The sequence below is a fragment of the Rhinoraja longicauda genome, chromosome 9 (assembly GCF_053455715.1).
Source record: "Rhinoraja longicauda isolate Sanriku21f chromosome 9, sRhiLon1.1, whole genome shotgun sequence".
NCBI classification, from domain to species: domain Eukaryota; kingdom Metazoa; phylum Chordata; class Chondrichthyes; order Rajiformes; family Arhynchobatidae; genus Rhinoraja; species Rhinoraja longicauda.
Genome location: NC_135961.1, coordinates 26,231,920 through 26,257,770, shown reverse-complemented (window position 1 = coordinate 26,257,770; position 25,851 = coordinate 26,231,920). Strand labels below are relative to the sequence as shown.

At 42.8% G+C, this 25,851-nt stretch overlaps 1 protein-coding gene across 2 annotated transcripts in view; it reads left to right on the top strand.

Moving 5' to 3' along the window:
• thada (THADA armadillo repeat containing) overlaps positions 1–25,851 on the top strand; it is a 335,484-nt gene that overhangs the window by 136,897 nt on the left and 172,736 nt on the right. For both annotated transcript variants that reach the window (XM_078404988.1, XM_078404989.1), the window contains exons 26-27: positions 10,265–10,354; positions 12,345–12,476. In XM_078404988.1, the coding sequence (XP_078261114.1) occupies positions 10,265–10,354; positions 12,345–12,476 (222 nt within the window). The remainder of the gene's footprint in view (positions 1–10,264; positions 10,355–12,344; positions 12,477–25,851) is intronic.

Genomic DNA, 25,851 nt, shown 5'->3' with positions numbered 1-25,851 from the left:
ACATTCTCCTCTATCATGCCTGTGACTGCAAAGATTCTTATTGCACGATCACATCCCAGCCATTATCCACGCCTTTGTTTAGCCAAAAACCAACTCCCTGTCACAAAGGCAAGTAACTGAAAGGGAAAAAAAACATATGTGAGAAGGACCACACAAAAGAGCACAAGATGAATAAAAATACCTTAAACTTCAAAGAGATGAAGGAATAAAAAAAACAGAATTAAGCCTATGATGAAAAATAAGGGAAATACGTTAACAGTGTATTGTGACATATCTTAAAAAGAATATCAGCAAAGATTTGCTGATTGGCAAACGGGGGAATACATTCCAAAATTTAACAGCACCTTTGTGCTTAATTTAAAAACAGAAAAAAATATCTGGTTGTGGAAATCTGGATAATTATTATTTTTGAATTCTTTCGCCGGTTGAAATCATTATGTGAACCAATGCAGTCAGCTGCACTGTCTGATCCACAGTCAGTTCTGAAAATTGTTATACTCTTTCACAGCTATTGATCTTTATTTGTGAATAACTTGGGGAGAGGGGGGATATATATTTTATATCTCCTATTATGGATCATATAATCTAGTGGGGGGTTTTAAAAGAAATTAAGCTAACATAAGATGTTCTTTGTATTTCTACCCTAAAATTTTGGACTTTTTAAAAATTGTGTGCAAGTTCCAACTTCAGTGTAGGTATGAGACATCGATTTCATGATGGCCTCCATTCAGTAGTCTCAATGATTTGATCAATATTCCCATCAAAGTAAAAATAGAAACCCAGGTTGATTAATTTCAATTCCTTGATTGAAACGGTGACATTTTTATTTGGAAATAGTTATTTGGCCTGTCAAATCTGTTAATGTTTGGCACTCTAGATCAACCTGCCGATTCGGTTTAGTGTTTCTGTGCCATTGGATGACAAAATGCTTTGCAGAGATTGTCTTAAGAATGTCTGGTATTCTGATGTAGAGAGCAAACTGAATTCTGATTTATTGTACAATATTCCAAAACGTCTGAAGACACAAGGAACTGCAGATGCTAGAATCTTGCGTAGAATATAAACTGCTGGATATAAAGCGGGTCAGGCAGCATCGCAGGAGGACATGGATTGACGATGTTTCGGGTCGAGACCTTTCTACAGACGCCGAAGAAAGTCCCGGAAGGTCGGAAGAAAGGACCCTTCTCGAAACGTCGCCTATCCATGTTCTCCAGCCTGACCCGCTGAGTTACTCCAGCGCTTTGTGTTCATTCCAAAACTTCTATTTGGTCTGCTTCCCTTAAATTCCTTTGTCCGTGAAATTAATTTCAATTCTTTTTTTTCCACAATTATTTATGATTTGGTATAAGTGATTCGATTCTGCTTCCTTGCATCAAAAGTAAACATCACTGACTTGGATCTGTCAAAATTTACTAATCTGTAAACGTCTGTTCAATGCAAATAGTGTTTCATTTTGGTTGCTTAAACCCCGAATGACCACCAAATGGTGAAAAAGTTAAACCCATTCATCTGCTTGATGTTTTATTCAATAATTGTAGGCATCGCTGCACTTTAGCGAGATGTTCAGCATTGTTTGCTTTGGCAGATCTCTGTGTACTTTCCCATTTTGAGCAGAGTTGTAATTAATGAGCTGTGAGGTAGATTGTATTTGCACTGAACAATTCACTGACTTTTCTTGCATTTATACCTGATTTTTAAATGACAACTTCTTGGTACCTTGCTGGTTAAAATAGTGGCCATTTCATGCAATATAAATATTCTGATTTCATGAGGGACGGTTTATTTGACATTTCAAAGAGAGTTCCATGGTGAGACACAACCTGGTGTGCTGGCACCACAGTTGCCTGACCAATTGATAATTCTCGGTGTTGAGGCTAGGCATAGGAGCAGTACAATAGACAATAGACAATAGGTGCAGGAGGAGGCCATTCGGCCCTTCGAGCCAGCACCGCCATTCAATGTGATCATGGCTGATCATTCTCAATCAGTACCCCGTACCTGCCTTCTCCCCATACCCCCTGACCCCGCTATCCTTAATACAGTACAGTGGCACAGCTGGTCAGAGCCACTGCATCACAACACCAGACACTGGGGTTCAAGCCTAACTATGTTTAGTTTAGTTTAGTTTAGAGATACAGTGCGGAAACGGGCCCTTCAACCCATGAATCCTCACCGACCAACGATCCCCGCACTATCCTAGACACACTAGGGAATTTTATTTTACACATATCAAGCTGATTAACTGACAAACCTGTATGTCTTTGGAGTGTGGGAGGAAAACGAAGATAGAGAAAACCCACGCGGTTACGGGGAGAATGTACAAACTCCTTACAGACAGCACCCATAGTCGGGATCGAACCTAGGTCGCTGGTGCTGCAAGTACTGTAAGGGAAAAACTCTACCGCTGTGCCACCTTTGTGTGCTGTTTGTGAGGAGTTTGCATGTTCTCCGTGTCACTGTAAATTTCCTTTCCTCTCACGTGTCAAAGATGTGTGTGATTAGTTTAGTTTAATTTATTGTCACGTGTGCTGAGGTACATTGAAAAGCTTTTGTTGCGTGCTAACCATTCAGTGGAAAGACAATGCATGATTACAATCATGCCATCCATCCACAGTGTACAAATGCGTTGGTCCGTGAATTAGCCGCTCTAATTTGCACCGAGGATGTAAGTAAGTGATAGAATCTGGAGAAAGTTGATGAGAATGTGAGGAGACTTTGTGAAAGCTTAGTGTTTGCTTGGTGTAAATGGGCCTGTTTGCATTCTTATACCTCTAGGACTCTGCATTGGTTATCAGTCTATTTAATTGCAAAGGTTAACATAGTCAAAGACAATCATGTTCAAGCCATTTCACATCATAGTCGATCCAATCCAGCAGATTTTATTTTGGCTTCTGCTCAACCCAAGGATACTGAAACTAAGCATGTTGAGACCGGCTGACAATGCATACTGTACACTAGGAACCTGAGATCCATGAGGATGGAGAATTGAGGATAATACCTAGCCTGGCTAGAGGGTCAACTAATAGACAGAAAACCAAGATTAATTGCCCTTCAAATGTCTGCTGGGGTCTACAGAATAAAACCACATTACCAAAAGGGCAGTGGGAGCATCTGTGTTATAAGGTGGCAGCAGTATTGTAGCAGTATACGATGGTAGCAGTTATAAGATTGATTCACCACCACTTTCTCATTTGATGATGGTGGATGATTAAAATACTAAAAAATTAAAACAAGAGTGCAGTGGCTAACAATCTGAAATGTAAGCAGAAAATGGTAGAAAATCTCCGCACAGTCAGGCAGCATCTGCGGATGTAGAATCAATTAACGTTTCAGATACAGGACCTTTTATCAGAACTGGCCTTACGTTGTTCCCAGATTCCAGTAAAAATGAACTTTGTAAAGTAAACCTTAAAGAAAAGTGCTCTTAAAAGATGACTGATTTTCCTGCTTTCCCTGCTTCTGACGAGTGCATGTTTCCTGTCAACCACAAAGAATCTATTTAGCAAACAGAAAATGAGCATGGCATCATTGCATTCCATGCCAATCCTTTATATCCTTTGTATATTTAAGTGATTCATACTTTTTATTCAAGAGTAAAAAAAACCTTGTGCGGCACGGTGCCGCAGCAGTAGAATTGCCGCCTTACAGGGTCGGAGACCCGGGTTTGATCCTGACTACGGGTGCTGTCTGTACGGAGTTTGTATGTTTTTCACCCCGTGACGACATGGATTTTCTCTGGGTGCTCTGGGTTCCTCCCACGCTCCAAAGATGTACAGGTTTGTAGGTTAATTGGCTTCTGTAAATTGTAAATTGTCCCTAGTGTGTAGGATAATGCTAGTGTAATGATAGTGATTGTTGGTCGGCACGGACTTGGTGGGCCGAATGGTCTGTTTCCACACTGTATCTCTAAAGTCAAAGTGTAAGAAAATAACTGCAGATGCTGGAACAAATCGAAGGTATTTATTCACAAAATGCTGGAGTAACTCAGCAGGTCAGGCAGCATCTCAGGAGAGAAGGAATGGGTGACTTTTCGGGTCGAGACCCTTCTTCAGACTGATGTCAGGGGGGCGGGACAAAGGAAGGATATAGGTGGAGACAGGAAGACAGAGGGAGATCTGGGAAGGGGGAGGGGAAGAGAGGGACAGAGGAACTATCTAAAGTTGGAGAAGTCAATGTTCATACCACTGGGCTGCAAGCTGCCCAGGCGAAATATGAGGTGCTGTTCCCCCAATTTCCGGTGGGCCTCACTATGGCACTGGAGGAGGCCCATGACAATAAGGTCAGACTGGGAGTGGGAGGGGGAGTTGAAATGCTCAGCCACCGGGAGATCAGGTTGGTTAAGGCGGACTGAGCATATGGACCAGGTTTCTACCTGCATTTGGAGTTCTGAAAGAAAAAAAGCCTTGAGATATACATGTATAGGTTTGTTTCCGCATCCGTTTAAACTCATTTATTGCCAACAGGATATTGTGCTGTAATTTAGGATGCGTGGCAGCCAACTTGCATACAGCAAGCTCTCTCAAATAGCAGATTCTAATGACCAGAGAATGCATTTTTAGCAATGTTGATTCTGCAATAAATATTAGCCAATGGATGAGGCAATCCTATGCTCGTCTTTGAAGTAGAGTTGTGGGCACTTCTGCACCATTTTGAGAGAATGCACAGGGCTTTGGTTTATGGCACTTCCATAACTCCATAACTCCTGTGATATATTTCAGAGTGTATACAGAGGGGAAAGTTGGATTACCTCTCTAAAAGTTGGATGCTGTATGTGTGCTCGCAGTTTTGTGCCAGCAGTCACTCTTCAGTAGTGAAGCAGACAGTCTCTGGAAGTGGGCAAAGAAGGGAAATTGAGGCCTGAGAAAAGAGGAAACCAGAGACGAAGGAGGAATTTGAAGGAGGAAGCCAGAGATGAGAGAAACGGTCGGAATATTAGCTGTAATACTATCAAGTAATAGTAATAGTGGTAGCGCTTTGTGTAGCTGAGTGCAGAGGACTGACTCACTGCTTTCTGAAAGTGAAAGTTAATTTCCAGAATACCGCAGTGAATAACCTGGCGCAGAATCGCAAGATGTTTAAAAACAATTGTTCTTTTTTGTTTAAAAGTTTCATTAGTGGTATGAGTACTGTAGATGGGGAATAGAGGTTACTTGACTACTGGACTGTGGAGAAATTGAAGCTTTTTGCTTGAAAGATACAACATGGAAATAGCTCTTTGGCCCACCGAGTCCACATTGACCCTCAATCACTCACTCACACTAGTTCTATGTTATCACTCCTTCTTACCCACTCCCTACGCACTCTCGGCAATGTGTAGAGGCCATTTATCCCACAAATGTGTACGTCTTTGGATCACCTGGAGAAAATGCACAGTCACAGGAAGAACATGCAAACCCCACACAGACAGCACCTGAGGTCAGGATTCAACCCGGTTCTCTGACTGAGTCCAACATGATCTGCCAAATAAGCAAAGCCCAGAAGTGAACAGAGCCCTCCAAGTGCGGTCCAATCTCTATTTGGGTTATTGTAGCACACTGCTAAATGACACAAAGGGTGTATTCACACAAAGGGTGTGTAAATAAGACTTCTTTACTAAATTGTGCATTTTGCAGATGGTTCGATTGTGAAATGTATATTTTGGTTTTGATTTTCTTTGGCAGAAGTGGGGTTCCTACACTTGGAAATGTTCTGTACTTTTAGATTTGCAATCCAATGCCAAAGATTCCAAAATTTCAATTTTTGTTTTAATGTTCAATGAAACACACCTGGCTAGATTTGTAATTTGGAATCAAGGATATTGTATCAAGGTTAAGTCCATTTAGTTGGTATTTTTTCAAAGGTAATAATGTAAAGGCAAGATGAGAATAGGTAGGAAATACAAGCCTTGACATTCATTCTTCTACATCGTTTGATCAGGATTTCACAGTGGCTCAGCAGGTAGAGCAGCTGCCTCACAGTGCCAGGGACCCAGGTTTGATCCTGACTTCGGATGCAGTCTGTGTGGAGTTTACATGTTCTCCCTGTGACCGTGTGGGTTTCCTCCGGGTGCTCAGGGGAATTATTGGTCAAAGAAACTAGAAAATCCCAAACTTCTCTTCAGTTGCTGCCACCATTCCCTCGTCTCGGCCTTTGCTCAGTGGGAAGGCTCACCTCTGAACCAGTCCTAGATCTCCACTCTCTGTTGTAAAATTCTAGTACTTACTCCAAGCAGGAGTCCTTTAATTTGAGTCACCAGGTTTCAGATGAAATGTCAGATTGAGCTCTGTCTGCTCTTTTAAACTGATGTGAAAAGTTTCTGAAACTGTTATCTGAAGATTCCTCACAATTCAGCACAGTGGTACAGCTAGTAGAGCTGTTGCCTCATAGAGCCAGAAATCTGGGTTCGATCAACCCCTTGGGTGTTGTACGTGCAGAGTTTGCAAGTTTTCCCTGTGACTGCATGTGTTTCCTCTGGGTGCTCCAGACTCCCTTCCCCATCCCAAAGACGTGTGGGTTTGTATATTAATCGGCCTTTGTAAAATTGCCCCTTAATGTGTAAGGAATGGATGAGAAAGTGGGATAACATAGAACTAATGTGAATGGGCGATCGATGGTCGAAACGGTGGGCTAAATGGCTTGTTTCCATGCTGTATTGAATCTGATTTTTTTCAGGCGGAAAGAAGCATATTGAGTCTTTTCTAGAATAACTAGCGATATTATACGCATTTATGAAATTAGTGTTTTGTTTTTCTGAAAGTTCTACTGCTAAAATAGGATATTTAGACTTCTTTGAAGTCGGAAGCGATCTGCTTGAAGTAGGAGCCATAAATTATGAGGAAGAATTTAGAGATTAAGTTGTGTTGATATTTAAGTATCTTAAATCAAGCAATTGGAAGCAGTTCTTTTTGGGTGCATAAGGATGGCAGGTCCAGTTGGATCTGAAAGGTAGTTCATTACCACCTTTTCTGAGGGTAGATCAGCTTGGCAATAAATACTGTGCCCAAATCCACAGGACTAATTGAAGGAAAGAAACATAATCAGTAGACAAAATGATAGGTTATACGACAGAAAGTGTTTCACTTTAAAAGCAAATGATCATGTTCTGGAACAGATGGGCTAAAGATTTGGTGAATATAGATTCATGTCAATTCTTCAAAAGGAAGTGCAGCCAGGGTTTGAGTAAAAGATGTGTTTCCAGTTACAGAGGGTGATTTGCTTGCTAGCTTAATGGTGCATTGGCTATGTCAGTAATCCTGGGAGCTTTACTGATTGCCCAATGGAATTTGATCGGCATTTTGCCCTGGTTGTGCGACAGAATTTTCTGGGGTTTTTTGTTTTGGCTCTTCCAAGAGCTCATGTGGTTTGAAAATGAGTCAACAGTGTAAGTGGTTGCATGGAGGGGAATTTTTAATGTGGAGCAGTATATGCGTTCAGCTTCAGGTGCAGATGTCAAGGTCTGAAAAAATACATGTTTACTATCCAGACTCACAATGACCACTTTAATATGGGTGTATAGAATCATAGGGTTGTACAGCATGGAAACGGGCCTTTCGGCCCACCAGATCCATGCCGACCTTCTTGCCCATCTATACTAGGGTGGCACAGTGGCGCAGCGGTAGAGTTGCTGCCTTACAGTGCTTGCAGCGCCAGAGACCCGGGTTCGATCCCGACTACGGGTGCTGTCTGTATGGAGTTTGTACGTTCTCCCCGTGACCTTTTCTCCGTGGCTTTTCTCCAAGATCTTCAGTTACCTCCCACACTCCAAAGATGTTTGTAGGTTAATTGGCTTGGTAAATGTAAGAATTGTCCCTAGTGTGTGTAGGGTAGTTAATGTGTGGGGATTGCTGTTCAGCTCGGACCCAGTGGGCCGAAGGGCCTGTTTCTGCGCTGTATCTCTAAACTAAACTAAACTAATGCCATCTGCTCCCATTAGATCCATATCCTTCTCCGCCTTGCTTATTCAAGTGCCTAGCCAAATGCCTCTTCAATGTAGTAGCTATATCTGATTCCATTACCTTTGACAGCGACTTCCAGATATCAACCACACTGTCAAAGGAAATTCCTTAAATCCCCTTTAAAACTCCTTCCTTCCAGCTTCAACTGACTTGTTTTTGACTAGCCCCACCCTACCTATGCCTCTTAGGTTTTTATATACCTGTATCGGGGTCATTTTTCGGACTTCAGTACAAATATAACTAGCCTATCCAATGTCCCTTGCAGAAGAACCACAAACTGACCTACCCTGGTAGACCCATTGTTTCTGCCTGCCTGCTGAACTTAACTCTTCATACCTTGATTTTCTTCCTTGTCTCCCCTTGTGTCACTTCCCACCGACATCCAGGACACTTCGCATATTGATTTCCAATTTCATTTTCACTGTCTTTATATGCCTCCAACCCCTCTCAGGAATGTCTTAAAGCCCTCCCTCTCTTTATGCAACAAAGATCCAACTAGCCCCCCCCCCCCCCCCCCCATGAACACTCTTGCATGCCTGGCATAACTTATTTTTACCCTGAACAATTTCTCACTTCCTACAAATCAAAGGTTTAGGCCCCAGCTACACCTGTCTTTACATGGCCATTGCTTGATTACAATGGTGAATGAATCAAGTTGGCTGGAAATGGGCTTCTGTGATGCTGGGAATCTCCGGAGGATGCCAAGGTGGACCATTGGCTCGACACATCTGTCTGAACATGGCTGCGAGTGAATACACAAATTGCTGGAGGTCAAATTGCCGGAGGACAGTGGGTCAGGCAGCATCTCTGGAGAACGTGGATAGGTGACAAAGTCAAAGGTTTCAGACTCTTCTTCAATCTGAAAAAGCTTCCCGACCCAAAACGCCACCTATCCATGTCCTCCAGAGATGCTGCCTGACCCGCTGAGTAACTCAGCATTTTGTGTTTTTTTTTTGTTGTAAACCATGGTTCCTTGAGACTCTATGGTTAGGAGTGCTTCTGTCTTGTCTTTGGTACAGACGTTTAGGTGCTGCCATCATTCCGTGCAAGGATAATGTCGGAGCCTGTTCTCCCGATGAACTGTTTAATTTTCCAAAACGATGAAACGTGACAGGACTGCAGAATTGTGATCTGATCTGCTGGATGTTGCTTCTTTACCACTGTTGCACGCTATGTTTGTTGTTTGGCAAGCTTGCACTTTTGCCATGTTGGCACCTCTTTTTTCAATGGTCTCTTTATTGTCTCTTGCACAGAGACACGGTGAAATGCTTATTCTGCATGTTATCCATCGCTTCATAACATGCATGAGCACATTCTGGAACACCACATAGAGACTGCTATATTCCAGCGCAGTTTTACAACTTCCAAGTCCGATCTAGACCCAAGGAGATGTGCAGTTTCTGAAGAAGGGTCTCGACCCGAAGCGTCACCCATTCCTTCTCTCCAGAGACGCTGCCTGTCCCGCTGAGTTACTCCAGCTTTTTGCGTCTATCCGCAGTTTCTTACATGTCTCACTTTAAGCCATGGTTTTCTAGCAGCAATGGATCGATGAAATAGGGGTCGGCCTGGCCTAGCATGATGTTATCAAGTTCCTCCACCAGCGTTCCGCGCAACTGCCCGAGGCTGCACTCATATTCATTCACCCATCCGGCTGCTGTAGGGCCTCCCGCAGCCCATCCACTGACACCATGAGACCATCGCAAACTTGCCATCCGTCACCTCCAGTGCGCTCGTCTGCCTCTGTGCAAGGTTGCCATGTCCTGCTTCTCGAGTCAATCACAGAACGTTGGGGCACTTTTCGAAGGCATGGGAGGTGAGTTCATGAACTGTTCACAGCCGCCGACATTCCCCTTCACCTTCTACTGCCGCCATCTGGGATCTGCTTGTTTTAGCTACGAATTATGTTGTTCTCATCATGCCACTTCCACTTTGCACGTTGAAACCTCCTTGAGCTCCTGACTGGATTATGTTTTCTCTCATGTTGATGGCTTGAACTAAATTTATTATCAATGCAGAAATAAGATCCTTCAAGATATGTAATTGTTATCTAACAAGTCAAATGGAATCTAGATATATGATTGAACATATGCTTGAAGGAACATTTATTGCCCTTGGCAGCATGTACCTTTTTAATGAGTATTTTGTTTTAATTGGATACTAAATAGAAATTCACTTGGTGATTGTCGAAATTGTTAATCTGTTAAGGCATTTAAACTTTTCAGGTGATTAATGGTCTACTCTAGCCACCTTTGGAAATTAAAATACTAACATACTTTTGATTGCAATCAGAATTCAACATTACATTTATGTCACTTTCTTTCTCACTATAGGATGACAGGCAGGGAATTCTTTGCTCGTTTTCCCACACTTCATCCCTTCCTTCTGAAGCAACTGAAAATGGTGGCAAACACAATGGAAAGGTGAGAAACTAAAACGTTTTCATGTTTGACTGCTTATGGAAAAGCCTTTGCACCGAAAACAAATCCGTCTTGGAAAGTCCCATTTCATTTCTATGTAGTGGGCAGAAAAGGTGTTCTGTTCTCCCTGTGGTGACTGTTTGATACATTTATCTTACCATCTGTTTTTGCTCCAGAGCCTTGTAGCTTTTTCTGCTGTTGCGTGTCTATCCAGTTTTTCATTGGAAAGGTACAATGACCATATTCCAGGCTCAGTATTCCATCTGAATACTGAATACTGAATTCAGTCTGAAGAAGGGTCTCGACCCGAAACGTCACCCATTCCTTCTCTCCCGAGATGCTGCCTGACCTGCTGAGTTACTCCAGCATTTTGTGAATAAATCAGTATTCCATCTTCCAGCACTCTTGTACAAGGAAAATTCCGTTGATCTTTTTCTCAGTTCCTTGTGGATTTTATTTAATTGATGACATGGCTTGTCACTGGCTTCCCATTTCAAGAAAAAATCTTTTCATATTCACCCCCATCCAATCCACACATATTTTTATGGAGATTACACTAAATTCATTTTTCAGGCCGTTGACTCTCTACAGTTGCTGTCTGACCTACTGTGTTTTCTTTCTTCTCCCAAATTTCCATCATTTGCCTTATTTTACTTTGGTACTTATTTACTTACTTGCCCAAAACCTCAAGCTTCTTGCTATAGCTATGTGTTTATCTTAGATTTTGTCATTTTGGTTTTTAATTAAGGAAGTTAATTAAACTGGAAGTATTCATGTATTTTCAATGGTTCAATGGTGCTTTATTGTAACATGTACAGTGAAATTCCTTTTTTTGCACACAATTAATTCATAAAAATCTGATGTTGCAGAGGCACAATCATACTAAAATACAAGAGTGTAACAATAGTAGATAACTCCGGCACAAGAGCTGCCACGTGTTTGGCACGAACTTGTACCCTTCCAGCTCAAAGTTATTAAAAATGTAGAGTCTTACCTTGGCCATAAAGACCTGTGGTCCTGGTGGTGGCACAGGGTTGAAGTTGCAGGGTTGCATCTGGCCTTCCATTATTTGTGTCAAAAAGGTTTACATAGCTACAATGTCCTGCAGCCTATTAACTACCAGGCTTTACCCTGCCTCTTCTCTCTTCCAACTTCCTTCCTCCCCGCGATCAATCTGAAGAACGGTCCCAACCCGAAACGTCACCTATCCATTTTTCCAGAGATGTTGCCTGACCTGCTAAGTTACTCCAGCTCTTTATGCCATGTCCTGTAAATAGCTTCCTTTATCCATCCTTGCCAGGGCCTGACTTGTTGACCCAGTCTTTCACTCTTCACATCTGTCTCCCACATCCCAAACCTAAAAGCTGTTGGAAGTTTGCAAAGAGTATTTGTTTGTGATGCCTTCCTCCAACAGGATCTTTCTGACCGAGCATTTTAACAAATGAACCAAGATAACGATCATATAATAACAAGGAACTGCAGATGCTAGATTATCAAAGAAAGGCATGTGCAGTAGTAAATCAATAGCTCAGGTAGCATCTCTGGAGAACATAGTTAGGTGACATTTTGGGTCGAGACCCTTCTTCAGAGCACATTTTGGGTTGAGACCCTGCTTCGGACCTGGGTCTGAAGCCAGGTCCTGACCGGAAACATTACTTATCCACATTTTCCAGAGATGATGCCTGACCTGCTGAGTTACTCCAGCATTTTTTGTCCTTTATTTATGGTGGTGTGCTCGCAGCAGCTGAGATACTGTTTATTATGTCTAAAACTTGCACGTTGGGGAAACAAAAATGTTTCGCCATCTTTAAAATATTTAGTTTGGATGCACTGATGTTCTCAGAGATGCTACCTGAGCTATTGATTTACTACTGCACATGCCTTTCTTTGATAAACCAGCATCTGCAGTTCCTTGTTATTATATGATTGTTATCTTGGTTCAATTACTTTTCTCATAATATTCACTTCTTCTCTCTCATCTCCACATATGTAGTGACTCTGGTGTGCTGAAGCTCCATCCCAGCCTGTTCCTGTTGCTGCTTGTCCTGGGACGGTTATATCCATCCCCCATGGATGGCACAAGCTCGTCTCTCAGCCTGGCACCCTTTGTGCCTTTAATCATAAGGTAAGGTGTCTGACATAATTGGGATCTTGAAAGACAGAATGGTATCCTTGAATCTCAGTCAGAGGTACCGTAACATTTACACTAACACCCCTGTGAAGTATCCACACAGTGCCATGGTGTCATATAGAGTCATACAGCATGGAAACAGGTCGAGCGGCCCAACTTGCCCACACCGACCAACATGTCTCATCCAAACTAGTCCCACTTGCCTGCATTTGGTGCATACCCCTCTAACCCGATTCTGTCCATGAACCTGTCTAAATGTTTCTTAAATGTTGCGATAGTACCAGCCTCAACTACCTCCTCCGGCAGCTCGTTCCATCCACCCATTACCCCTCCGGTTCATATTAAATCCTTCCCCCCACACTTAAAAATTCCCCCCTTCCCTTAAATCAGTGCTGCATTGGTGAAAGTGCTAGCTCCTGGTATTATCCAACTGAGAATTATGTTTTTTGGCATAATATTGATCTGAATGTAAAGAGATTCAAATATTATGGACATTTTTACTTTGAGGGCGAAACATTATGCACTATTACCTGTTTATATTTGTGGTATTGCTGTAATTGTCCTAATGCTGGAATACAATACAATACAATATCCTTTATTGTCATTGTACAAGTACAACGAGATTTTGATTGTCGCTTCTATATCGATGCTATCAAATCAAATATATAAATAAATCACGGTGAACATGTAAACAACAAGAAGGGGGGGGAAGGAAAAAGAAAAAGGGGGAACAAAGTAAAGTGCAAAAAAAGGTTCATGCAGGGGTCGGTTGTGCCAGATGACCCCGGGGGGCAGAGACAGATCATGGCGGGCTCTCAGCAGGACCGATTCAGAGCAGCTATAGCTCTAGGGATAAAGCTGTTCCTTAGTCTGTAGGTGCGGGCATAGAAGGCTTTGTACGTCTGCCAGATGGAAGTAGTTCAAACAGACGGTGGCATAGGTGTGTGGAGTCCTTGTAGATGCTGGTGGCTTTCCTGAGGCAGCGTGCATTGTAGATGTCCTATAGACAATAGACAATAGGTGCAGGAGTAGGCCATTCAGCCCTTCGAGCCAGCACCGCCATTCAATGCGATCATGGCTGATCACTCTCAATCAGTACCCCGTTCCTGCCTTCTCCCCATACCCCCTCACTCCGCTATCCTTAAGAGCTCTATCCAGCTCTCTCTTGAAAGCATCCAACGAACTGGCCTCCACTGCCTTCTGAGGCAGAGAATTCCACACCTTCACCACCCTCTGACTGAAAAAGTTCTTCCTCATCTCCTCCAGGGCTGACAGTTGTATCCCAATGATCCTCTGCGCTCTGCGCTCTGCCGATGACCTTCTGAAGAGTTTTCCTGTCTGCTGCCGTGCAGCTGAGATACCACACAGAGATGCTGTATGTCAGAATGCTCTCTGTGGTGCAGCGGTAGAAGGTCATCAGAAGCTGTTGTGGTAGACTGACCTTTTTTAGTGTTCTCAGGAAGAACAGCCGTTGCTGTGCCTTTTTGGCCAGTGCAGCGGTGTTGGTGGACCATGTGAGGTCCTGTGAAATGTGTGTGCCCAGAAACCTGAAGCTGGACACTCTCACCACTCTGTCCCCGTTGATGAGGACTGGAGCGTATTCCTCATTCTGTGACCTTCTGAAGTTGATAATTAGCTCCTTAGTCTTAGTAGTGTTTAGGGACAGGTTGTTCTCTGAGCACCAGCTCGCCAGGTTCTACACCTCCGCTCTGTAGGCTGATTCATCGCCGTTGGAGATCAACCCGAACTGAATGTTAAGTCTCAAATGCAAATAGAAACAAAACACTGCTATATCCGGACTTCCAGAAGGCTTTCGACAAGGTCCCACATAAGAGATTAGTATGCAAACTTAAAGCACACGGTATTGTGGGTTTAGTATTGATGTGGATAGAGAACTGGCTGGCAGACAGGAAGCAAAGAGTAGGAATAAACGGGTCCTTTTCAAAATGGCAGGCAGTGACTAGTGGGGTACCGCAAGGCTCAGTGCTGGGACCCCAGCTATTTACAATATATGTTAATGATTTGGACGAGGGAATTGAATGCAACATCTCCAAGTTTGCGGATGACACAAAGCTGGGGGGCAGTGTTAGCTGTGAGGACGATGCTAGGAGGCTGCAACGTGACTTGGTTAGGTGAGTGGGCAAAGGCATGGCAGATGCAGTATAATGTGGATAAATGTGAGGTTATCCACTTTGGTGGCAAGAACAGGAAAGCAGACTATTATCTGAATGGTGGCCGATTAGGAGAAGGGGAGATGCAACGAAACCTGGGTGTCGTGGTACACCAGTCATTGAAAGTAGGCATGCAGGTGCAGCAGGCAGTGAAGAAAGCGAATGGTATGTTGGCATTCATAGCGAGGGGGATTTGAGTATAGGAGCAGGGAGGTTCTGCTGCAGTTGTACAGGGCATTGGTGAGACCACACCTGGAGTATTGCGTACAGTTTTGGTCTCCTAATCTGAGGAAAGACATTCTTGCCATAGAGAGAGTACAGAGAAGGTTCACCAGATTGATTCCTGGGATGGCAGGACTTTCATATGAAGAAAGACTGGATAGACTCGGCTTGTACTCGCTGGAATTTAGAAGATTGAGGGGGGATCTTATAGAAACTTACAAAATTCTTAAGGGGTTGGACAGGCTAGATGCAGGAAGATTGTTCCTGATGTTGGGGAAGTCCAGAACAAGGGCTCACAGTTTAAGGATAAGGGGGAAGTCTTTTAGGACCGAGATGAGAAAGTTTTTTTTCACACACAGAGTGGTGAATCTGTGGAATTCTCTGCCACAGAAGGTAGTTGAGGCCAGTTCATTGGCTATATTTAAGAGGGAGTTGGATGTGGCCCTTGTGGTTAAAGGGATCAGGGGGTATGGAGAGAAGGCAGGTATGGGATACTGAGTTGGATGATCAGCCATGATCATATTGAATAGCGGTGCAGGCTCGAAGGGCCGAATGTCCTACTCCTGCACCTATTTTCTATGTTTCTATGTTTCTATGCTACTCTGATGCATATTGTTGGAAAACAGTATCTTTGGGAATCTCTATTCATTTAGGCAAGGAGCTAATGAACTCCATGCTCCCATCTACAGTCCCTTAATATGCATCAACTCTCTCAGCAGTATGTCAACAAACAGCGGTAGAGTTGCTGCCTTACAGCCCTTGCAGCACCGGAGACCCGGGTTCGATCCCGACTACGGGTGTGGTTTGCACAGAGTTTGTACGTTCTCCACGTGACCGCATGGGTTTTCTCCGAGATCTTCAGTTTCCTCCCACACTCCAAAGACGTACAGGTTTGTAGGTTAATTGGCTTGGCATAAGTGTAAATTGTCCTTAGTGTGTGTAGGATAGTGTAAATGTGCGGGGATCGCTGGTCAATAGACAATAGGTGCAGGAGTAGGCCATTCGGCCCTTCAAGCCAGCACCACCATTCAATGTGATCATGGCTGATCATTCTCAATCAGTACCCTGTTCTTGCCTTTTCCCCATACCCCCTGACTCTGCTATCTTTAAGAGCTCTATCTAGTTCTCTCTTGAATGCATTCAGAGACTTGGCCTCCACTGCCTTCTGAGGCAGTGAATTCCACAGATTTACAACTCTCTGACTGAAAAAGTTTTTCCTCATCTCCGTTCTAAATGGCCTACCCCTTATTCTTAAACTGTGGCCCCTGGTTCTGGACTCCCCCAACATTGGGAACATGTTTCCTGCCTCTAACGTGTCCAACCCCTTAATAATCTTATATGTTTCAATAAGATCCCCTCTCATCCTTCTAAATTCCAGTGTATACAAGCATAGTCGTTCCAGTCTTTCAACATACGACAGCCCCGCCATTCCGGGAATTAACCTAGTAAACTTACGTTGCACGCCCTCAATAGCAAGAGTATCCTTCCTCAAATTTGGAGACTAAAACTGCACACAGTACTCCAGGTGCGGTCTCACCAGGGCCGAAGGGCCTGTTGCCGCGCCATATCTCTGAAACTAAAACTAAAAACTAAAACTAAAGTAATACAGTGATGGAAATTGTGGTGTTGACCTTACGTATATATTAAAGGGAAACAAACCCAGTGCAGTATGTAAACAAGGACAGTGAATATTTGTAGATGGTTTGTAATCTTAATCAACTTGTGTTGAAAAATTCTTTTAAAATATTTCTGGAGAAGACATCCTCTATTTCAACTTGAGAAACTATCCAACATGAATCTTTATGAATGTGACAGTTTAAAAATATTAAATGGCAGCAAAATTCCTCTTTCTTTCACTTAAATCCTATTAAAAATGTACGCATATATATTCAAATGATTTTTCCCATTGAAGGCAATGAGATGTCATCGGAAATTGTGTAGATATTTGTATTCAGCGTGGGATCTCAAGCCTAATTCTCAGCTTTTCTAATGATGAACATGACATGCAATTTGTATTTTGCTTCCAGCGCCTTTGCCTCCAGCATTCTAACAACACTCTAGCACCTGCAGTTTCTTGTGTCTTCATATTCATATAATCGCTGGTCACCGATCTTAAATAAGCAGAATGCAAATTGAGGTGTTTGGACAGTTAACAAGAAGGACAATGCTTACTTTTGAAAATACATGTTCCTCAAAATTATTTTAACCTCTTTAAAAATGTAAAAGGTTAGCTAGCAGCTTGTATCATTAGAATTAATGTGCATCAGAAAATAAATTAACAATTAGATTTTAATATTTCAATGACTGGTTACAAGTTCATAGAAGTAGAATTAGGCCATTCAGTCCATTGAGTCTACTCCACCATTCAATCATGGCTGATCTCTGCCTCCTAATCCCATTTTCCTGCCTTCTCCCCATAACCCTTGACATCCGTTCTAATCAAGAATTTGTCTACCTCTGCCTTAAAAATATCTACCGACAGCCTCCACAGCCCTCAGTGGCTATGAGTTCCACAAATTACCCTCTAACTAAAGAAGTTCCTCCTCACCTCCTTTCTAAAAGAGCGCCCTTTAATTCTGAGGCTATGACCTCTGGTCTTAGACTCTCCCACCAGTGGAAACATCCTTTCCACATCCACTCTATCTATGCCTTTCATTATTCTGTACGTATCAATGAGGTCCCCCCTCAACTTTCTAAACTCAAGCGAGGAGAGGCCCAGTGCTGTCAAACGCTCATCAGTTACATATACAGTTGCTATAATTACTTAATAAGTTCCTGAGGTACCTCATCACAGTGAATTTGAATTTATTGATAAACTCTCATATTATTTCAGTACATTATTCTCATCTTCCAATAACTGGTTATTCCAAACCCTCTTCAATTTGGCAAAGTGGTGTAACTTAGCTTATTCTTGGATGGGGTTGTTGCCCTTGGCAAAACCGAATGTATACATGATAAAAATTGGAAACACTGGAAACATCAGCAGGTTAGGCAGCATTTGTGGAAAGAGAAGCAAAGCAATAGCCTCAGAATAAAAGGACATACCTTTAGGAAAGGAGATGAGGAGGAATTTCTTTAGTCAAAGGGGAGTGAATCTGTGGAATTCATTGCCACAGAAGACTGTGGCCAAGACATTGGGTAGATTTAAAGCGGAGATTGACAGATTCTTGATTAGTGAGGGTGTCAGGGGTTATGGGGAGAAGGCAGGAGAAAGGGCGTGAGAGGAAAAGATAGATCAGCCATGATTGAATGGCGGAGTAGACTTGATGGGCCGAATGGCCTAATTCTGCTCCTATAACTAATGAACGTAATGCCTCAAACTCAAACTCAAACAATAACTCTATTCTCTTTCCACACATACTGTCTGACCTAGTTTTGACCGAGAACTGAGTTTTTTCAGCATTTTCTTTTTTCATTTCAAATTTCCAGCATCTGCAGTTTTTAGATCTTTCATCTATTGCATGCATAATAAGACAGGATTCTGAAGAATGGGAAATGAAGTAAAGAAATGAAATGAAAGAAAGGAACTTTTCAGTACATTGTTTTATGATAGCAAAATACAACTTTAAAGAACATTTTGAAGGAAAGCTCATAAACACAACTTGCATTGTGTTATGGTATAAGACTGTCTAAAGTTATGAGTCTTAGAAATATAGAATCATGCAGCATAGAAACAGATAGGTGTAGGTTTATTAAGGTCACATGTACTGAGATACAGTGAAAAGCTTTGTTTTGCATGCCAATCAATCAGATCAGATCATACTGTATATAAATACAATCAAGTCAAACTCAAGTACAATAGGTAGAGTATACAGAGATAACATTTAATCAGGGGGACAGTAGACTAGTCATAGAACTGGGAAGGGGTAGGGATGGAGAGAGAGGGAAAGCAAGGATTATTTGAAGTTAGAGAGGTCAACATTCATACTACTGGGGTGTAAACTGCTACACTAATCTCATTTACCAGCACTTGGTCTGCAGCCTGCTATGCCTTCGTGGTTCAAGTGCTCATCCAAATTGTTCTTAAATCTTGTAAGAGTGGTTGCCTCCACTGTCTGTGAGTGAAAGGGTTCGTGGATCCATCTAACCTCTTATGCCTCACCTGAAACCAGTGGCTTAACCCCATTGTGAACATTGAACTAAACTAGACACCTCTGCCATGGGGAAAAGCTTTGCACTTTCTCTACCCGATTCATGCCTCTCATAATTTTGTACATCTCCATCAGGTCTCCCCTCAGCTTCCCCCTTTCCCGAGAAAAACATCAACAGCCAATCCACTGTCTTGTGATAACCAAAACATTTCCATCCCATTAATTTAGGCCCGATTTGTTATTTGTACCAAAAATAAATTTAAACATAAGCTGTTCATTTACGATGCAGAGGTTTACTAGACACTAATATCAAATTTAGTCAAAGTGTCCGTCAACAGCAAAGGGAAAAATGATCGTGTTTTCACATGTAAAGACTCAAACAGAGCTGGAGATTTTGAAGTGGTAAACAGATGGTCATTGATAAAAACACATAAGTCACAACAGGGCTGTAGTTTCACTATGTGGATACTGTTACAGAGGAGTGCAGGTCAGAATGTATGTCACATTCCCTTTGGGAACGCTCAAAAGGCAGTCTTGTATTCCTTCAAGTACAGTCGGAGAATGAATGATTGAAGAATCTAGGTTTCAATGACTGCTGTTAATATTATGGGTAAACATCTTACATAGCCAGCAGCAAAGGCAGTTTAAATTAGAACTTTGCAAAAGTCCTGCATTATCAAGAGGAGGCATGCGGAAAATATGTAAGTGCAGACGATAAAGCACGTTTGTGTATGATTCAGATACAATATGGAGACATGGCAACAGGGAGACCAAGCTGGGAGCTGAATGTCCAAGGACAAAACATTGTTGGTCAAGGATGAAGTGGATGTAGTGTTGAGCAGTCTGAAGAAAGGTCTCAAACCGAAACATCACCCATTCCTTCTCTCCAGAGATGCTGCCTGTCCCGCTGAGTTACTCCAGCTTTTTGCGTCTACGGTTTAAACCAGCATCTGCAATTCCTTCCTACATATTGAGAAAGGTTATTTGTTCTGAAAATGAAGGTGTGGAATCGGTCAGGGTGGAGCTAAGTACCACTAAGGGTGTAGAGCTGGTGGATGTTATCTATATCCCAACAGTAGTGGTAATCCAAGCAGACATTATTCAACAGAAATTTAAAGATTCATGCAGCAGATACTTCAATAATCATGTGAGACTTATATCCACATGTAGACTGCCCAAACTAAAATGGAACAATTTAGGAAGAAATCCTGTGTGTGTATGGACTTGTTTTAGACCACTGTGTTGAGCAGCCAAGTTGGGAGGACTATCCTGAACTAGATATTACGAAACAAGAATCTTGTCGTTGAGAGGAGTAATTAAAACATGAATAAATTCTTCATTAAGGAGTAGTTCTATCCAAAACGGAAGCCCTAAATCTTAACAAAGAAATTTGAAAGAATGACAAATGAAAGGGCAGCACAGTGGCACAGCGGTAGAGTTGCTGCCTTAAAGCACCAGAGACCCAGATTCGATCCTGACTACGGGTGCTGTCTTTACGGGGTTTGTATGTTCTCCCTGTGATCACATTTGTGATCATTTTAATTGGCTTCGGTAAAATTGTAAATTGTCCCTAGTGTGTAAGATACACTGGTACACTATCACCGGTCGGCGTGGACACTGTGGGCCAAAGGGCCTTTTTCCGCGCTGCACCTCTAAAGTCTAAAGATGTTGTGCTGCCATGTTTGAAGTCATTGGATCTCTTTTATTGTGTCACCTTTTTAATTTTGCTTTTATATTTTGTGTTGGTGAGCTAATCTGCTGTTTGGTGTCTAGTTTAAATAAAAAGTCCATTTCAACAGCTTCTTCGATCCTATAAAGAAATCAAATATATCTTTTGCAAGATAGACACAAAAAGCTGGTGTAACTCAGCGGGTCAGACAGCATCTCTGGAGGAAATGAATAATTGACGTTTCGAAGAAGGGTGTTGACCCGAAACGTCACCTGTTCCTTTTATCCAGAAATGCTGTCTGACCCGCAGAGTTACCCCAGCCTTTTGTGTCTATCTTCAGTTTAAACCAGCATCTGCAGTTCCGTCCTGCACATATCTTTTGCAGGTATGCATTTCTGTATGGATATTCCCTGAAGGTTAACCAATATACAGTATCAAACGTGTGGCTGTTTTCCAGTTCGGTCATGTCCCTCACAATGTGCTTGTACCAGAATGGTGTGTGATACCTGAATGTATGGTCATGCTAAGATAGGCACAAAAAGCTGGAGTAAATCAGTGGGTCAGACAGCATCTCTGCAGAAAAGGAATAGGTGACGTTTCGGGTCGAGACTCTTCTTCAGACCAGTCATGCTAATGCCTAGTTCAGAGGCATTGTCTTTCTGTTTTTATAACTGCACATCCCAATATGCTTTCTCAGTATTATTGTGATACCGGCCTTTTATGAATAGCACACTTTGCCCCTCCTCCCATCCTCCCATTCCCAGAATGGCGGGACTGTCATATGTTGAAAGACTGGAACGACTAGGTTTGTATACACTGGAATTTAGAAGGATGAGAGGGGATCTTATCGAAACGTATAAAATTATTAGGGGGTTGGACTTGTTAGAGGCAGGAAACGTGTTCCCAATGTTAGGGGAGTCCAGAACCAGGGGCCACAGTTTAAGAATAAGGGGTAGGCCATTTAGAACGGAGATGAGGAAAAACCTTTTTAGTCAGAGAGTTGTGAATCTGTGGAATTCTCTGCCTCAGAAGGCAGTGGAGGCCAATTCTCTGAATGCATCCAAGAGAGAGCTAGATAGAGCTCTTAAGGATAGCGGAGTCAGGGGGTATGGGGAGAAGGCAGGAACGGGGTACTGATTGAGAATGATCAGCCATGATCACATTGAATGGCGGTGCTGGCTCGAAGGGCCGAATGGCCTTCTCCTGCATCTATTGTCTATTGTCTATTGTCCATTGTCTATTGTCCATTGTCTATTGTCCATTGTCCATTGTCTATTGTCTATCCTCAGCCCCACTCCTTCTCCCTTTTTGACTCATGTTCCACTTCCAGGGGATACTGTTCTGCATCTTCATTTTCAAAACTGCTGGATTTGACATTGAAACCACTCACTTCAAATAACTCTTTCCCACTGTTATTCTCCTTTCTCCGTCTCCTTTGTTACATGGCTATCATTGTCCTGTTGTTCATTGCATTTAGGGGTGCCTCTGTGTGTTTTGTTCCCACCTTGCAGTGCAAGCAACTTACAAGTAGAATCTATTAAAACGCAAGTAAAAATACATTGCTGACTAACTGAGCCTGCCAATCGATGCTGTGCTCCGTCAAAATCTAGTCGTCAGCATGATCAACGTGTAAATAACTGCAGTTAATGATTAATTGTTCAGAGAGTGAACAGAGTAATGTGGTCGCACAGAACACCACAGTTCCACTCGAATGTTGTCTCATCCGACCAGTGAACAGTTGAGATTTGGTCCATGTATTTCAGTGATCTGAACTCTGCTCTGAATGGCGACATCATCTGCAGTGTAATGATAAGCTTCACTTTTTGTTTTTCTCTTGCTAGTTCACTAAGAGTAACTGCTGCGAATTGGTTCCCAGGAACCCTTTGGTGTCTAACTTGAACTCTCATGTCATCTTGCAAACATTGACAGTACCTGATTTGCATTTCTCCAGTGCCTTAGTGATTTGCACTCACCACCTTATTCCAGTGCCCACACTGCATTTCTGAGCTATGATCAAACAACGTAGCTGACTGAGAGACATTTATCAACGTAGCTGACTGAGAGACATTTATTTAAGTTTTGAAGCTGTTTTACCTTATTTGTTGAGCCACAGTTATGTGAACCATAGAAGGCCATTTAGCTTAGACTCTGCCACTCAATGAGATCATGGCTGAACTGGTTTGAGAGCGACACTGAGCAAATATTTCTGTCCTCAGCCAATTGAACACAGAATTAGACAAAATATTTAATAGGTTGACGAGATCTCACCTAACTCCCGGCACAGCGTGGTCCGTACTGTGAAAATAAGGTGAAAGTTAGTTTTTTTTAATAACTTGTCTTTACTGTAGATAAACATCAAGAATGAGGGAAATCAGATGCCAAGCCAAAGATGGAAATGAAATGAGGATCAGGAGCTTGGTCAAAGAACCAAGGTTTGAAAAGGCTGTTAAATGAAAAGTCAGGTTGTTTTGGGGAAGTTTGGATTTAGACGGCTAAAGACACAACCGTTGATGGTGACACAGTGGGTCGGGGGAAACAGGAGCACATGGAATTGGAGGAACAGATGTTGAGGGAGAGTGTATATCGAACTGTTGTAAATTATTTAGTCTGAAGAAGGGTCCTGACCCAAAACGTCATCATATTCTCCAGAGATGCTGCCTGACTCCAGCATTTTGTGTCTTTCTTTGATAAACCAGCATCTGCAGTTCCTTGGATCTAGATTATTTAGTGATAGATTGATGCACCCAAGGATGGGCTTAAACACAGCATACAGAGTTTCAGTCTTAATACATTGGAGCCTGGAGTCTATTAAATGAGAAATGCAGGCATGTTGTTTAAGATGGATTTAGTGTTGAATGGGTTAGGAATAATGGTTGTGATGCAAGTCATCAATCTGGAATGTTAGGAAAGAACTGTAGTTTCTGGTTTACAGCAAAGATAGACACAGTGCTGGAGAAACTCAGCGAATCAAGCAGCATCACTGGAGAAAAGGAATAGGTGACATTTTGGGTCGAAACCCTTCTTCAGAGTCCGATGAAGAATCTCGACCTGAAACATCACCTATCCCTTTTCTCCAGAGATGCTGCCTGACTCGCTGGGTTACTCCAGCATTTTGTGTCAATATGAAATGTTAACTCTCTATTTCTCCCCCTCCATCGCTGAGGATTTCCAGCAGTTTCTGTTCTCATTTATGAGCAACAGAGTTTTGATTGTCCGTAAGATAATGCGTGGTTGAGCATGAGATGCCAGGAAAGCATTGAAGTCACTGAATGTCCAGGTGTCAAAGCCAAAGTGCGTTTCAATCACAGGCAAGTGACCCCAGGTGGGGTGGGGTGGGTATGATCAATGTGAAGGAGGTGGAAAGGAACTTGATGATCCTTTTGGTGGAAAAAAAATCAAGTGCCATAGTTGAGCAGAGTGTTGAGCTTAATCCAGTCTGGTCTGATGTTCTCTGAGGGATTGGGATGGAGACTTAGACAATAGACAATAGACAATAGGTGCAGGAGTAGGCCATTCAGCCCTTCGAGCCAGCACCGCCATTCAATGCGATCATGGCTGATCACTATCAATCAGTACCCCGTTCCTGCCTTCTCCCCATACCCCCTCACTCCGCTATCCTTAAGAGCTCTATCCAGCTCTCTCTTGAAAGCATCCAACGAACTGGCCTCCACTGCCTTCTGAGGCAGAGAATTCCACACCTTCACCACCCTCTGACTGAAAAAGTTCTTCCTCATCTCCGTTCTAAATGGCCTACCCCTTATTCTCAAACTGTGGCCCCTTGTTCTGGACTCCCCCAACATTGGGAACATGTTATCTGCCTCTAATGTGTCCAATCCCCTAATTATCTTATATGTTTCAATAAGATCCCCCCTCATCCTTCTAAATTCCAGTGTATACAAGCCCAATCGCTCCAGCCTTTCAACATACGACAGTCCCGCCATTCCGGGAATTAATCTAGTGAACCTACGCTGCACGCCCTCCATAGCAAGAATATCCTTCCTCAAATTTGGAGACCAAAACTGCACACAGTACTCCAGGTGCGGTCTCACCAGGGCCCGGTACAACTGTAGAAGGACCTCTTTGCTCCTATACTCAACTCCTCTTGTTACGAAGGCCAACATTCCATTGGCTTTCTTCACTGCCTGCTGAACCTGCATGCTTCCTTTCATTGACTGATGCACTAGGACACCCAGATCTCGTTGAACTCCCCCTCCTCCTAACTTGACACCATTCAGATAATAATCTGCCTTTCTATTCTTACTTCCAAAGTGAATAACCTCACACTTATCTACATTAAACTGCATCTGCCATGTATCCGCCCACTCACACAACCTATCCAGGTCACCCTGCAGCCTTATTGCATCTTCCTCACAATTCACACTACCCCCCAACTTAGTATCATCTGCAAATTTGCTAATGGTACTTTTAATCCCTTCGTCTAAGTCATTAATGTATATCGTAAATAGCTGGGGTCCCAGCACCGAACCTTGCGGTACCCCACTGGTCACTGCCTGCCATTCCGAAAGGGACCCATTTATCCCCACTCTTTGCTTTCTGTCTGTTAACCAATTTTCTATCCATGTCAGTACCCTACCCCCAATACCATGTGCCCTAATTTTGCCCACTAATCTCCTATGTGGGACCTTGTCGAAGGCTTTCTGAAAGTCGAGGTACACCACATCCACCGACTCTCCCTTGTCAATTTTCCTAGTTACATCCTCAAAAAATTCCAGTAGATTTGTCAAGCATGATTTCCCCTTCGTAAATCCATGCTGACTCGGAACGATCCCGTTAGTGCTATCCAAATGCTCAGCAATTTCGTCTTTTATAATTGACTCCAGCATTTTCCCCACCATTGATGTCAGACTAACTGGTCTATAATTACCCGTTTTCTCTCTCCCTCCTTTCTTAAAAAGTGGGATAACATTTGCTATTCTCCAATCCACAGGAACTGATCCTGAATCTATAGAACATTGAAAAATGATCTCCAATGCTTCCACTATTTCTAGAGCCACCTCCTTAAGTACTCTGGGATGCAGACCATCAGGCCCTGGGGATTTATCAGCCTTCAGTCCCATCAGTCTACCCAAAACCATTTCCTGCCTAATGTGGATTTCCTTCAGTTCCTCCATCACCCTAGGTTCTCCAGCCCCTAGAACATTTGGGAGATTGTGTGTATCTTCCTCAGTGAAGACAGATCCAAAGTAACGGTTTAA